Here is a 16542-nt window from a genome sequence, read left to right on the forward strand (position 1 = left end):
TCCCGTATCTCTGCAGTAGTAAAATTGCATTCTCTGGAAAAAAATATGTGTCATTATCCCAAGGAGTCATATACGACTCCGTCGACTTTTGATTTTTTTTTTTTTTTTTCAGGAATATGAGATATATAAACGCAATTTCTCTTATGCATATTATACAATAAGTCCTGCTGTATTAGAAACATAAAGATAAATAAAAAATATGTAAAAATAAAAAACTTACGTATGTTTTCTCTTCGACATATCTGCAAGTCGAAAAGCGCTCGATGTTATTCCCTCAAAACTCCAAAAGAAACTGATTTAATTTCGTGTGACTTTCTTAAAATTCATCACCAACATCTAACCAAGCGTAACGAAAGGTTTTACGGCCGGCCTGAGTGATCCCTTTATTTTACGACGCAAAATTGTAAAATGCCGTGAATGACCGCGCTGGCATACATCGTGTAAGTTCATAACTGACCGCGTGGGTTCAAATGGGTTAATATTATTAATTGTTAGAAAATTATTATCATATACAACATATAATACCTACATACAAGTACAAGCCGCGAACTAGCTAAATGATATAAATCTATTATAATAACGTGCGAAATTTATTTGCCTCATGTATAATGAACGGTTGATTAAACAAGTCTAGCATACATTAATTGTAAGAAATTATAAGTTCACGCGCATGCGCAGAAGGCTTTGCGCCTGTCGCAGATATAGTACCTGCAAATAGCCACAACCTTATTTTATATAGCTAAATTAAAATTATAAATAACACTAGGCAACAAAAATTTACCAAAGCGGAAACTTATCAATTTTTACTAAGTTTGACCCACTGAATTCGAATATGGCAATAATTTTTATTGGCTTGCTCTTGTTTAACCCTTTGAATGCTGACCAACGTTTTGCCAACAAGGCCATCAGCCTAAAATACGCCTATCGGCGTTGTTTTTTTGAGCATGTAAAAAATAAACATGAATACTACTCGCTAAGCCTTTCCTTGTAGCATTGAAAAAAAAATGCATTGAACATGGGTCGTGTAATCCATGTTAATGTATAATGAAAGCAAAACCTTTTAAATTGAAAATTTTAGGATAATAATTTTTTTTAATTAATTTGCATTTAATAAATATTAAATTAATAGTTGAAATATATCGTAACGTAGAGATATTGAAAAATGTTTCTAGAATGATTACTATGATGATCCTAGTACCAAGCCGACGAGACAAGTATAAAAACGGAGAGTTCATTTAACGAGAATTGATGTTTCGCAGGGGACCTGAAAGCATCCTAAAATAATTGAATAAATAAAAAAACAAAAGTTCCACATTTAAAATTATTTTATTTAAATCAAATCTCTCTATGTAGTATATGTAAATAAAATTTGTAAAAATATTGAACAACCAAAAAAGGACATGTAAGACACAACATAAATCAATCGAGATTACGTTAATACCACACATTTAAGATTTTGCTTAAAACATACATACATACATGAATAATAATTTCATCGACAATAGTTTGTCTTAAATCGATGATAAATAAATGCTTTCAAAATTAGAGATCTTCGAACATAAAATATCACTTAAAATATCCATAAAACTAATTTTAAAATTAAAATTTGGTTGTAAAATCGTTCAGATTGAATTATGCATTCAATTAAAATTCACAAAATTGATTGTATTAAGTCAAAGTATAAAATTATAAACACAGCACAACTTCAATACAAGATAAAAATTATTGATTTCTATCATTAAAAAAATTCAGTCTTTTATATTCGTGTTGTAGAATTAACATTGTAAGTCATTCAAATAAAAATAAATGCATAAAATATCAATTTTCATACTTAACAATTCAATCATCAAACAATGGCTACGTTTTGTCATAAAACGCATAATCTCAAAACTACACTGGTAACGTAACATATAAATAGATACATTATTTGTACATTTAAATACGCTAGGAAAAGTTGGCACTTTTGTCATGAAGACCAATGGTCGAATACTATTTAGTAGACGGCAGCAATAATTGCTTCAACTTCTTCGACTCGCTCATGCTGGACAGATCGTTTCTCTTTTTCAAAATAATTGCTTTCTCAGTATTGTGTTTGCCGCTCAACAACGGTTCATTGGACTCATCATGCTTGGACTGTCGCAGATTGGTATTTTTATTGGAAGTGTACGAATTCTTCGATGACTTCTCTGGATAATCTATGTCGTTCTTGTAAAATACAACCAAATCATTATCAGCATTTGATTTATATTTATTTTTAGCATTCACATCTTTTACATTTCCAGAATTGGCTGATTTGATTGACACATTCTGCGATCGTAAAAGATTTGATTTGCTTTTTTTAACGCTATCATAAGATGTAAGTGTTTGCGTGGCGATCTCGTGCGAATTGGCTTGGATTCCGACATCGCAGCTGGTTTTGCTATTTCGCGAATTATTCTTGCCAACAGAAACACCAGAGTATGAGCTCTGATTGCCTAAACGTCCAAGTTCGGCAAACGAATCATAGGAAGACTCAGAAGAACTTTTAGAAAAGTCATTATTCATTGTTGAATTGGAATTTTTCTTCTTACGCTGACCGTCATCTCTAGCTTTGGAAGATTTACTTTTGAAATTGGTTTTTAGCGGCCGTTTAGTTTTCAAGCCACCACTATGGCGAGAAGATTTGCGGCTAGATTTACTCTTCGAGCTAGACTTACTGCCGTAAACATCTCGCAAGTATTCTTTACCTCGGATCCGCTTCCTAACAGAATTCCTCATATCATCGCTGGATACCAAATTATTACTCTTGTACTTGATACGTGCGAGTTCATTATTTCCTGTTGCATTTTCAGAATCGCTACAATACTTCGCCAAAGCCATTTCATTTGTCGAACTATTGACGCCGACATCTTCCGTGCTTAAGCTCGGGTCCTTCTGATGAAGGACGATATTCAACTGACTATCCATTATCTTAAATGAAGCCATGGAATGATTACCATCATCTGAGGTTGCCGACAGTCCATGAGTTTCAAAAAATTGCTGATAGAATAAATCAATCTGTTTCTTATTTAAACCTGCGATGGCCGTTCTTCTATTTGACGAGTCAGATAAATGTCGTTTGTCTTTGGATGGCGGCAAAGCTTTCAAAATGTGATTTTCAATTGAAGTTGTACTTTCTTTTCTGGTGCATACTGTCATATTCCGCTGTGGCCTACGTCTCGATGACTTATGCGACTTGACGCGTCTTCTGCTGGCTACTTTAGTCTTCATTTCGGCAATTTTAACTGACACCTGACTGTCTAATGAGTTTCGTCTCGATTCTACTGATACATGACGTACACTAAAGCTGATCTGAGAATCCTACAAAAAATAAAGTAATAAATTTTATACAAGTAATTGAAAGATAAGTATTTTAATGCTTTCTATTTAAATAAATCTACATATTGTTAATTTTTAAGGTAAAATTTTTAATGTATACTGACTGAGCTGACCAGTAAAAAAAGAGATCTTTGAAATTGAGCAACTATTGATTGAAAACGATTCCTATGATAAATATACATACTTGAGAATTCCTCCGAGGAGCATTCGATGATTGACTATGAGAATGTTGAGCACCAGTTAAAGCACCTCGTCTTTGAACAAACCGTGGCAAATTATTAGCCCACGTCGAGCTGAAATCGTGACTTGCACCAGAGTTCAAATCGAATTTGAATCCCAGCGGATCAGTATGAGTGTTATGAAACGATATAGACATCCTGCCTTGATTGTGGAATTCTTTCCGGCGAGCAAACGCTTGCGCTATCAACTTGTACTTCTCGAGTCGCACAGGCTCTTCGACTTCGAATCCACAGCGACTATAAATCAACAATACAAACGTCAAACATGTCTATTAAAATTACATATAATTTATTACACACAACACTCACATTCTAATGTAACGTTTCCATGTTTCTAACGTAGCATTGGTCCAAACCCAACTAGCCATCAGAATCATACTGCAGAAGAGGCACAAAAGTTGCAACTGCAATATTGCAACACTCGGTCGGGAGCTTTGAACGCATTCGTTCGGTTCTACTCCGAGGAAAGTTGATGTTAGACGACACCTAAAACCGACCCATCAATCAATACAGAACTGATGTAAATATCCAATGCCCAAAATTAATAAATACTCACACAAGGAAGCTTCTGAAGCTGTCGTACCAGCTGTTGGAGTTCCGGAATTCGTATATGTGACAGGCGAAAGTAGCCCCGATGAACACAGCTTTTAATAAAACGGTGATTGAACAACGCATTATCGTTGCACGGATCTTACTCGAAGCTCTCACCGATATTATATCTTTGCTTGATGTACGAATCACAAACAATGTTAGAATGCCTGAAATATTCAATTTAGATACATTTTTTAATTTTCTTACAAAAATACATATATATGAAACTTTAATTGACTCTGTTAAATTTATAAATCAACCTGATTATTTAAAATACTTACACTCATATCATCCTTGTTTGAAAGTAAAAAAAAAAGACAATATGAATATTATAAATTTGATAATACTGACCAACAACAAAAATCATGTTTTTTACATACCAGAGCAGAGACTAATCAATCTTTATTAAGTTTGACCATCTAAATTCTAATATGACAATGATTTTTGTAGTTTTCCTCTCATTTATGAGATATGAGTGTTTAAAAAATGCGCAATTTTTACAGATTGTCAGATTTGCGGTCTGTAACTCAAAATCTAGTATTGATATGGCAAAAGTGAGCATTGGAATCAATATTGAGATGTTTCTTTCTATTAATTGTTATTTTTTTTTTGCTATATTGATACTTATAATTAATTATCTGGCGAATTTTAAAAGTAAAAAATTTAAATAACTTTTTTTACACATTAAAAGTGTTTGAAAAAATAAAAACAAAGTATATAAAAATAAAAGTCACAATCAATAGAAAAAATATCTATTGATTCCAATACTCTATTTAGGCACAGCAATACAACATTTTGAGTTAAATACTACAAGAGCCAAAAATCTGTAAAAATTGAGCATATTTTTAAACGCTAACATCTCATAAACGAGAGAAAACCAACAAAAATCATTGTAATATTTGAATTCAGTGAGTCAAACTTAGTAAAGATTGATTAATCTCCACAGTGGTATTTTTTTCTGGTAATTATTTAATCTATACAATACAAAACATGGTTCAAAAACAATAAAAAAAATACGTCTTAATAAACGAGAATTACTACAAAACCATAAACTATGTTCATGTACTTTAATGGTTGACATCAATATATTGTGAATATATTGATGTAATACACATCTATCAAGATTTTTAACATAAGCAAATTCCTCATAAATGATGTCTAGCAAAAAAAAGGCAAGTTTTTAGATCAAAACTTCGATCCGAGTATATCATATTTGAAGCATATTTATGAAGCCACATACAAAACTAAAACACAATATAAACTTACAATGCGACAAAAAATATTCTCCGACGCACAGAAAAACTAACAACGGCCCCAAGAGCAGTGCAGCCCTCATAGCGTGATTTAAATAACCAACGAAGCAAATTCCAGTGATGCTGCTGCCGTCTATTTCGCCGAGAGCCATAGTTGTGATTGTGAGCACTAATGGAAGTGACCAAGCTATCAAATGAAAGTACGCACCCTTTTTATCAATACGCTCTTCGATCTTACCTAAAACGACAAACAATTAACACAAATGCGTACACACTACATTACAACACATAAACAATCAAATTACCGAGTCGTTTAAAACTCATATCCCAAGCGAACGTAAACAACACGAACCAAACACATTGAGCGATTTGAAAATAATAAACCTGAAAAATCAAACGTACCAAAAATGAAACCATTATAAGTAGATTTTAAATAGAAAAAAAAATGGGAACAATTTAAACGTCCATTTGATAAAATAAATGTGTACATTTAAAAAAAATTTTGTACATTAAAAAAGTTTCTGTACATTACAAAAAATTTGTGTGCATTTCTAAATGACGGATACAGATTGCATTAGAAACTTTGCTTTGATCATAGAAAAAAAAATATTTGTTACTTCAAAAGCGGATGAAATGTGCATTAAAATGACAGATGAATCCTTCTTTTTACTCTTCGACCTTCGACACCTACGACCTTGATTTAGACTCTACCACCTGACATCATCATTCATATTCATACGTAATACATAAACAAAAGTAAACACTTTTGACAGTCGACAGTTGTCAATAGTGGAAGACTGCAACATTGCCACTTTTTGTATCTATTCTAATGCTAAAATCTATTTTTTCAAATGATCTGTTACGTACGCCGAGGAATGAGCGAATTGCACTTAGACCAACGGATATCTGTTATCGGGTTAACTAAGTGCTTGCACTTACTTCCAAGGATTATATCTGGACTCTAAGTGCATTTAGGCTAAACAATGACCATTATTAGTTATTTCTCAGAATCGGACGGGGAGACCCAATGTCGTGGAAATACATATCCGAATACGTGACTATACAACAGGTAAACAGATTAGACGTCCTGAGAGATCGACCCTTTATAAGGCGGTACGTGGGCGATATCATGTCATTCTGGACTGAGCACTGCCAGTGCGTGTATCTCCTTAATCCTCAATAAATGCTGTGAAACGACTGTTGGCCTTTTACTTGGATCCTCCACCCACCCCTACGCAACAGATCGTTTCATATTTTTTAATGGTCACTTTATAATGCCAAAATATTTTATTCGATGTACAATACGAGATTTTTTACTGCACCGAAAATAATGCCAATTTTTAAAGCACAAACATTTTTTTTAAGATACAAAGTATTTTTCCCAATGTACAGTTAAATCGTACCCAAAAAAAATTAACTAACCAATACGAATATTATAACGCAGGACAGATTTTCACCAGCCGACGGTTCGCTTTGTCGTCTCGTACCGTCTTTAGAGCATACGATATCACCACGAGAATCGAACATGAATTGAGACAGCCATCTAAACAACACAAAACGATAACAATATATAATTGACAAACTTGAGTACAATCAATTCAAGTAATTTTGCAGTTTGTATTACCCGATGGAAGAGATGACACAACATACGTTGATATAGAAGATTATGAGCGCTGGATATTTACTGGAGCTTCTCCAGTCGATGAGAAAAGTCGTAACGGCGAATAGAGACAAGGCTAGATTGATCGAAGCGCCCCACATCACCAAACGGCTGATTTGACTATGCTCATCTTCCGTATATAACGGATCACGACACGGAAGCCCACACCCGGATATACCTAAAATTCATCAATATTAAATACAAAAGCGCTCTAATTTGAGTTGTAGCAAAATAAAATAATCGAAATTTATTACCATCGTAAAAATGAAACGATATATCGGTGTGAACCAGAGGTGGCATACAACTGCCAGACATGTTGAACTTCATCTCACGCACGTCGTTATCGCACTTAGCGGGCAGAAACGATTCGTTGCATTTGAGAAACTCGGGAAAGAATGTGGTGTTGTAAACGAGCTTACACGGCTCCATTACAATACGGCACATTTCCAAAGATGGTAAATACACCATTTCCTTATCTTTGATCACCTCGCACTTGGGCACAAATGTGGCGCAGAGATACGGCTGGATCACAGCCCAACATTTCGGGATGTGTTTCAACGCCGCGTACTGATCCAGCTTTTTATGAACCTGGAAAAACACTAATTCAAACCTGTCCCATTTACGAAATGTCCATTTTAAGGAATGTATTGTAATCAACCTGTTCTTGACTGTAACTGTACGCTAGGTGTAAACTGGTGGAAGTGTATGGTAATTTCGATCCCAGGCACGTCTTATACTTGAGAGGTTCGCATTTGGCTTCTCGGACGCAGTGAGTTAATGTTATTTCTCTGCCATCATACCAACGTTTGCTCTCCTGACTCTTTCGGGTGATTTTGTAGTCTTGGGTTCCATTGATCAGTTCTAATATCACGTCCGAATTTAGACTGATGAAATTGTTCTCACCGAGACTACCACCGTGCAAATTTGCTTCCGCAACGAACTGAAGAAAGATCCAAACATAGATGACATAGTGTAGTATGGCCATTCTGAAACAAAAAAAGGAAACCTTCGTTATATTTGGGTGAATTAATTATTTGATTATTGTGGGATTTTAAAATTTTCCATTTGCAGGAGCAAAAATGATGAAAAAAAAACTTTAAGATGTGTATAGAAATTTATTTCATTAATAATCTTTACACAGTATTACATTTTTTCCTTTTATTGATAAATCATTTTAACTGCTTTCACTCTTTAGGATAGGGATATATGGAAAAAATTGAAGTCCTTTATTGTAAAATTTATTTAAGTAAATAAAAATCATAAAACGGTATATATAATCTGACGAAACAGTTATACAATTCGTTTACAACAAAAAAAAATTATAAATACGAGGAATATTTTCTTTATTGTCATTATAAATAAAGTAGAGACTCTCCGTTTATTTTATACAAATTTTTGAAAATAAAACTAACATCTTACGAATATTTTCAGCAACACGGAACAACCAGGGCTGGAATTTTCTTTCATATATTTTCTGAAGCTTCGAAGCTCAAAGTAGTCGGGAGCGTCGATTCAGCACGATTCTTTCAACCGTTGATATGCTCGAACAGTGAAAATTACATATAAATAAAACAACCAACAAACACAATAAATAAATCATTACGTAGAAATAGAACCAACCTTGAACGTTCATCAAATTCTTCATCGCCTCCAATAATATATGTACATATGTGTGAAGAATTTACCAAAAACTTTCCTTTATCAAAACCAACGTAATCAACAAATTTGACAACATTGAAATTATCAATTTATGCTTTTATTTATTCGACATTATCATTACAACCGCAATTAGATAAACAAATCGAACAAATTTCCCTTATAATTTTATTTTAGAATATAAAACAGAAACATATCCAAACTTTATATACAGAAGTAAAAAAAAACGAGCTGATCACACAAAAAAGTATACAGTCTAACACTACAGCTAAATGATTTTCCTGAATAATTTTAAACCTTACCGAAATATACAGAATACGCATTCGTCTGTAAGATTGAATAACTTTAATGCACTTAATTTATATTTGTATTTTACTATATTTACTGAACATTAAAAATTACTACCGAAAATCAAAATTTCATTAAGTTCAATTGTTTTTTTGTTTCATTTTTTTTATATAAAATATGGGGATTACTGATTTCAAGAAAAACACACCTCCCACAACAAATAAAAAAGAAAACTTATTTAAATTTGAAACCAAATTAAATTTAAATGTTGAAAGCAAATATATTACTAAGCACCGGTAAGGATTAAAAATAGAAATAAATTAAATGTATTCGCATTTCCAAATAAAAGGTCCATCGACCGATAAAACTATCTGAAACACAATCAATCGTATGAAACGATAATAATAACACATGAAAAAGTCGTCTTGCACGTATATGTATATATATCATAATATAATGAGTTCGAACATTCGTGTATTTATAAAAAGTATTTACACTTAATATTGGTTATTTCTACTGGGTCTGCGAAAAGTTCTCGCATTGCCGGGTCCTCGTCCTCTGCCTCGATTCCTCCACATGCCGGGACCGCCGCGTCCTCTATCTCCACTTCCTCTTCCTCGATCGAAGCCGCTAGATCGCATGTGGCCGTTGATCATTCCGCCGCCTCTAGGGTTGTCGTGCTGCATATCCATATCGTGATTCCTCTGCTGTTGCTGTTGAAAGCCCCAATTCCCACTCTCCCTACTCTCGTCGTTTCTATTGTATCGATGGGGTGGCGGCTCCTCCCGCTGGTCCATATCGGTACTGGTGTCGTAATCGTTCCCAGTGTGCCGGTCGTTATTGTACTGCCTATTGTTAAAGTGACTTTGATCTTGATTCTGGTTGAAGTTTCCTCGGCTCTGGTCGTGGAATCCGCGACCGCTGCCTCTGTAATATCCTCCGTTACCGTCGTTGCTATTGAAGTTTCTATTATACTGATTATTGCTAGTGTCCATCTGCATTCGGTTATCTTGATCCGAGTAATTCGTACTTTGGCCGTTGTTGTAATTTAAATTAGGATTCATCGAGCTGTTCGAGTTATTCGTGTTGTTTGAATTTTGAATTGAATTATTATCGAACGATTCGGTTTGGAATTGAAAGTAGTTGTCTTGGTTGGTGCTGTTCGGAACATTTGGCGATTCGAACGTTTCTTCGCGCTCTTCTTCCGGTTGGTTCATCGAAAACGGCGAACCGATCGATTCCCGATCCTCCGACAGAGCGTTCGGATACAAGAATTGAGTGCTGGAATCGTCTTCGTCGTCTTCTATATGAGGCATCACGTCGTGCAATTCCTCAATTTCACCAGAAGCTATGAATTTTTTTAACGCTTTGGGTCCGTCAGCGATCGCCGCTTCTAACTTTGAGCCGGGTTCGACGGGTACCAATTTACCATATATTATAATAGCCGATGGGGCGATCTGTTGCAGCGGGACGACTCCGGGGACGGCTTCTACCAAAGCTTGAGCCAACGCTTCCGACGAATCTTCACCCGGAGCGTGATTCCAATGCGCTTGGAAGTTACGCGGAATGGGCTTACTATACGGAACCTTTTTACCCTTCTTATCGTTATCCAAAGGTATGACGCTCGTATCCAAATCGAGACCCGGAATAGCCTCCTCGGTCGGCGTAAACATTTCGACCTTATCTTCGGGACCCATCCCCGGAATCATAGAAGGATCTTCCAGATCCTGTTCGTCTTGAACGCCCGGCGGCAACGTATTCAGATTATATTTATCCCTCATCAAATCACCGGGTCGATTCCGCGTCCAAAACTTAGACGTGTGATCGTTGGACCCCGAACACAAAATATGACCGAGCGGATGCCACGCCAACGTCCAAACGATCGACTCGTGAGCGTCTTCGATCGATCCCACCTCTTTATCGGTACCGACGTTCCAAAACAAAATAGCCCCGTCGGAACCACCCGAACAGAATAGCCCTTCGTGATTCGGATGCCAGGCGACGCTCGACGCTTCCTTTTTGTGCCCGCGGAACACTTGCAACTCCGTCCCCATTTTCCGTATATCGAACAACTTCAATAAGTGATCGCGAGACGCCGTAATAAGCCAGTTGCCGTTGTCGTTCCATTTCAAATCCATCACGGTGGATTTGTGCGCATGTAGGGTAGCCAACGCCTGTCCGGATTTCGGGTCCCATAGTTTGATCGGTTGCTGGTTGTCTTTGCTGCCGGACACGATGAGACCTTTAGTCGGATGCCACTGGACGCACTTGACGTCGGAGCCGTGGCCGCGGAGGATGCGCTCCTCCTGGCAACGGTAGAAGTCGAATATGCGAAGGGTGCCGTCGTCCGAGCAGGTGACTATTTTGGCGTCGGTGGGGCTGAAGCTGATGCCGCGCACGGCCTCCTTGTGCGCCTGGAACATTTTGACGTTGTTCATGTTGCTCTGCCAGTACTTGACGTAGCCGGCGTGGTCGCCGGTGACCATCCAGCCCTCGCCGCGGGACCACACCATGGAGCGGACGGGGCTGTCGTGGGCCTGCAGGATGGTCTCGAAGTTGAAGGTGAGGCCGTTCCAGAGGGTGAACTCGCCGGAGGAGGCGCCGGTGACGAGGCGGCGGCCCTCGGGAGTCCAGGCCACGGAGAAGATGGGGCAGCGCATCTTGTTGGTGGCCGTCTTGACGAAGCGGGTGGTGACCGCGTTGGTGGGGTTGTCGGGGTAGTGCGGGGGCGGCAGCAGCAGCGGCGCGTACATCGAGTCGGGCTGCAGCGCGGGGCGGTCGCGCCAGTCGCGCTGCCACAGGCGCGCCTCCAGCGCCCGCACGATCGCCGCGTTGTAGTCCACCGTCTTGCGCATCACCGACTTGCGCAGCCGCTTCCCGTCGAAGTCGTCCTGCGAGATGGGGCCCTGCGGCGGCGCCCTCATCGGGTACAGGAACGGCCGGAACGCGTGGCGCCCCCCGCGCGCGCCCCCTCCCCCTCCCCCGCCCCCCATCCCCATGTTCATGCCCATTCCCATTCCCATTCCCATCCCCATTCCCATGCCGGCGAGATCCATGACGACTCACCTAGCGTTGACAGTCTCGCGTTGTGTCCAGTCGTGGTGTTACCACTCCAGGTGAGGGCGAAGACTCGCTGGCAGACGAGACACGACCACGACCGCGCACGACGCCATGCCGCGCCGCACTAAGCTTTGGCTTTGGACGCGCGCAATCGCTCGCCTGCACGGCCATGTCTTCTTTGTTTATGTTTTTTGATTACGCATTTGTATATAATTTGTCTAATGTATAATTGACGGGTTGAAAACGAGACTGGTACGAGTGACATTTTTTTGGTACTAGTGTAGGGCTGCCATAAGTGTCGGAGCACCGACGGGGACAGCCCCCTTAAAAAGAAAACAAAACATTTTTATCGATATTCATAGCTGTATTATAAAAAATATATACAACTGTTCAGACTATGTCTGATGATCGGCTTTCGTGGCTTTACGACCCACGATTTGGCCGATATATTTTTGTGCTGGCCACCCTGAGACAGCGGTTGGCACACAAACTGACAGTTGTCGATAGCGGTTTGGCGCGTAAACACCCCGTTGTTTACGGGGCCCACCTCGCCACCGAAATCACCAGCTAAAGGCTGGTGAGGGTTGTGACGATACTTGGAGACCAGCTCCAGTATCCGTCCGGTGTGCACCAGAGGAAGCTTGGTCTGTCTTCGTCCAGAAGGCAGACAACTGAGCTACGCGTGGCTAACCTCAAAAGGCACGCGTGGTTACTTTGTTTACTCCCCCCCCCCCCCCTGCTTGATCTCTGTATATATATATATATATATATAAAATACAGTCACCATACAAACAGAATTACAACCTGTTTTCATTATTATACAATTTCCCGCCTTTGTCCTGTATCACACTCACTTACGCACACTGTACGAGAGAGAGCGAGATATACATCGAGCCGAGCCGACATCAGCAGAGACCAGACCACCGACGACGAAGGAAGGCACCTTGAGGAAACCAGCCCCGCCCACGCTTACCACTAGCTATCTCACAAAACCGACTTCGGGGGTGCTCTCGAGTTGAACATCCCTGGAGTCTGTACAACAACATTTCAACACAAGTAATTGGAACTAAACAAAAATTGAATTGAAAGAAAAATGTAAAGATTTGTAAGACAGGGAAGGTATGTTGACCGTATCCCGGTCTAACGAAACACGTGTTGTGTAGTTTGAAAGGGGGTCGTTTATTTGCGTTCAATTGGTACAATGGTTATCGTATGTACGAAGAGGTTTCTTCGGAGAAGTGATCTGTTTGAACTCCAGAGGCTCACTCTGCCGGTGGAGGTTGCTGCGTTGCTTTATAAACGTTTTGGGTTGAAGTGTGTCGTGTGCACATCTTTTGTTCTTGGTACTCGCGAGCGTGGTTTTATGGGTTCATACGCCTGGACGTAGTTCGTGGTTTTTATGGGTTCAGTGAGTTCTTCCTTTGTTTCCCAGACACGTGTATAGAAACACGTGTCGACCTTTTGACGAGGCGAGCGTGTGCCATGCGTTAATGACTTTCCTGGATATGTGTCGCAGTGACCTGATGAGATCATTTCAGTTGTACTATATGCCTACAGATTGATAATAGGTTTTTTTTTTGTGGAAGCGTCTGTACCAAATCTAAAATAAATAAATATAGATAATTGGACGATTCAAATAAATTTAACTAAATGAAACCTTATATTAACATTTTATTTCATGTACAATAGCCTATTCTTCTATCGCCTTCACTCTTCTCTGATTTCCGTGACTTCATTATCATCGCTCTTCTTTGCCCAATCATATTTTTCCGATGTTTTCGTTTTTTGAAGTAATTCTTTTTCCCCTTTTATATAATTATAGAATTCAATGCATGACATTTTATAATTTAAAATACATTGAATTATGCTTTTTACTGTGTCAATAGAAATTGGGCAGTGGCCGGCAGTGGGCATCCGCCGCTCTCGTTGTCGGTGTTTCTAATATGCGCGCGCGTATCCATATTAGATATTATGTGGGTACAATTGTTGACGTGTAAACGTCTTTCCTTTTTGGACCACAGTATAGAGAGTGCATCCTGAGATTTCTTGGTTCAAAAGGTCTTGTTCGATGGATATTAATAAATAATTGAATAATTTTTTTAAATGTCTAAATTTTGAAATTGACGGGGACAAATGACTCTCGGACTGGGACACCGGGATACAGACCTCGAAACTGGGACATGTCCCTGTCAACGGGGACGTATGGCAGCCCTATACTAGTGCCATAATCGAGGAAGAGAGAAGGCTAAAGGTCTGTTCATACCTATCTAGCACGACCCGTATCCTGCAGGTGTCATGCAAGTGCGGATAGTTTTATTTGGTACATTCTATATGGACGCGCATGAATGCGTAAATGCGCATGCGCGAATGGAGTATGAATACGTCCATTTAATGTACCAAAGAATACTATCCGCACTTGCATGACACCTGCAGGATACGGGTCGTGCTGAATAGGTATGAACAGACCTTAATACGTTTGTATGAACAAGGCGCTGGGGTCCAAGCCCTCTTAACTGTCTACTTTCAGAGCTTCTTTTTGATTCTGATGGATGATCTTGATCGAGCAGAAAGTTTCCATGTATACAATCAATTAAAATAGATAAATTCATTAGAACCGTCACATACATACATACTAGTAAGCTCAAATTTCGCTGGTGGTAGAGCAAGCATACATCCACACACATATAACTACAGCGAGTCATTCTTGAAGCACAGCACTGCGTAATTATATTTTAACTTGCTTGCGGATCAAATTTGACTCCAAGGTCCCCGGGCACAAATTTAAGTGCTAAAATAATAGCATTTCATATATGTTATTATTTTAGCACTTAAAACCAGATTTTTTTTAAAAATGTCACTTGTACCAGTCTGGTTTTCAGCCCATCATATATTATGTTTTTTTGTTTTTTTTCTTCTAAATCTTTCCATCTGTAAAATCTAGTAAGGTTCGTCAAACTCGCGTCCATTCATAATAACTATTTAAGTAGTCGATTCATTTAATTAGTTCTCCTGATACATTAGGACTTGCCATTCAAATGATTCGCATTTCTGCAATTAAAGCGTCTAAACTCATTGCACACATCGTTTCCCAATGTTATGTAAAAATAGCAATACCAATGTATTGTGTTTGTAAAATTGTTTTAAATACTTAGAAATATTGAATAGCGACCCAAGTACAACTTTCTTGAAAATGCACAATTTTTTCCGTACAATGATTTATTTACATAGTTTATCTGATTATTTTCTTTCTAATATTTCTGCTTCATAATATTATGCAGCAAGTTCATAGTTTCAATTGCATAACTTGTCATCACCTGTCGCAAGCTACGTATCCTGCTCGTGCGCATTAAGTAAGGCTGTACGACAAAAAAAAGAGAGAATTTCAGCGCACGCCACTGGTTCATACCTATCCAGCACGACCCATATCCTGCAAGTGCGGATAGTATTCTTTAGTACATTATATGGACGTATTCATACTCCATTCGCGCATGCGCATTTACGCATTCATGCGCGTCCATATAGAATGTACAAAAGAATACCTACTGTCCGTATTTGTAGGATTCGGGTCGTACTGGATAGGTATGAACAGACCTTTAGGCATTCGCAATGTGCGTAATATACAATTACCCCGAAAACAGTGTCTCCCTTCGTTTTTGTTTCTATATTTTTCTAAACGGATTAAATTCTAAGCGGCTGTGTTCCAAAAGCAAAGTCGCATAGTTGAGGCAGACATCAGATCACCTAAAGCACTTAAAGACAAAGCCTTTAAAGGTCTGTTCATACTTAACAGCACTGCATGACTCCGTTTCAAATATGTCATTTTATTACATTTCTATTCATATCTACCTACACGTCGCGCTTACAGCACTTTGGCCGAGTGCAAGGCAAAATCGGCTTACTTATACATTACAGGCCATGACGATACGGCGCAATATTGCTTACGTCGTATTGTCGAGTACTTACAATATGAATGCATACACGTGCATTCGTAGCTACGCGTCAGAATACAAGTCAGCAAAAATGTTTCGGCGTTTATCGAACGAAAAATTATGTATAATCGCGTTGTTATTGGAAGAAGAAGCTCAAGAAGGCAATAAAAAATCACGGAGGCGTTTTGATGTGCATCCCATGTTAAAAAATAAAAAAACCGAAGGAGAGTTTTGGACGCTGTATAAAGAGCTTGTGGATGATGGACAAAAAATTTTAAATATTTCCGTAAAAAATTTAATTTTTTTTAAATATTTGCCCCAAAACCATGTTAAAAGATTGAACAGCTGTCAACTGTCACTATCGATAATTGGTCCAAAACAGCAAAGCGGCAGACCCATGGCACGTAATTCGCGTGTATATCTCCACGATGGCCAAAAAGACGGATACGATACGTTGACGGATGTTGCTGTAAGGTATGAACAGCAAATGTCGGGTACTGCTGTAAGCC

The 16542-nt window shown here is 38.6% G+C and overlaps 2 protein-coding genes and 1 long non-coding RNA gene across 4 annotated transcripts in view; 1 reads left to right on the plus strand and 2 right to left on the minus strand.

Moving 5' to 3' along the window:
- The window catches only part of LOC143921171 (uncharacterized), an 895047-nt gene that overhangs the window by 792664 nt on the left and 85841 nt on the right, over positions 1–16542 (plus strand). The window lies entirely within an intron of this gene.
- Positions 1313–12232, minus strand: smo (smoothened, frizzled class receptor). 2 transcript variants are annotated; one of them, XM_077445152.1, is made up of 11 exons: positions 12111–12232; positions 7759–8086; positions 7355–7688; positions 7065–7278; positions 6863–6983; positions 5746–5824; positions 5454–5678; positions 4153–4354; positions 3906–4082; positions 3542–3833; positions 1313–3339 (listed from the first exon to the last, which is right to left on the minus strand). In XM_077445152.1, the coding sequence occupies exons 2-11, from the start codon at positions 8083–8085 to the stop codon at positions 1990–1992; spliced, it is 3321 nt and encodes a 1106-aa protein (XP_077301278.1). In that variant the 5' UTR covers position 8086; positions 12111–12232; the 3' UTR covers positions 1313–1989. The 2 variants fall into 2 exon arrangements, with proteins under 2 accessions (XP_077301278.1, XP_077301279.1); XM_077445153.1 differs by having other exon boundaries at positions 12122–12224.
- On the minus strand, positions 8270–11992 carry Wdr33 (WD repeat domain 33). Its single transcript, XM_077445154.1, has one exon. The coding sequence runs from the start codon at positions 11966–11968 to the stop codon at positions 9542–9544; it is 2427 nt and encodes an 808-aa protein (XP_077301280.1). The 5' UTR covers positions 11969–11992; the 3' UTR covers positions 8270–9541.

The sequence above is a fragment of the Arctopsyche grandis genome, chromosome 13 (assembly GCF_051622035.1).
Source record: "Arctopsyche grandis isolate Sample6627 chromosome 13, ASM5162203v2, whole genome shotgun sequence".
In the NCBI taxonomy this organism is placed as follows: domain Eukaryota; kingdom Metazoa; phylum Arthropoda; class Insecta; order Trichoptera; family Hydropsychidae; genus Arctopsyche; species Arctopsyche grandis.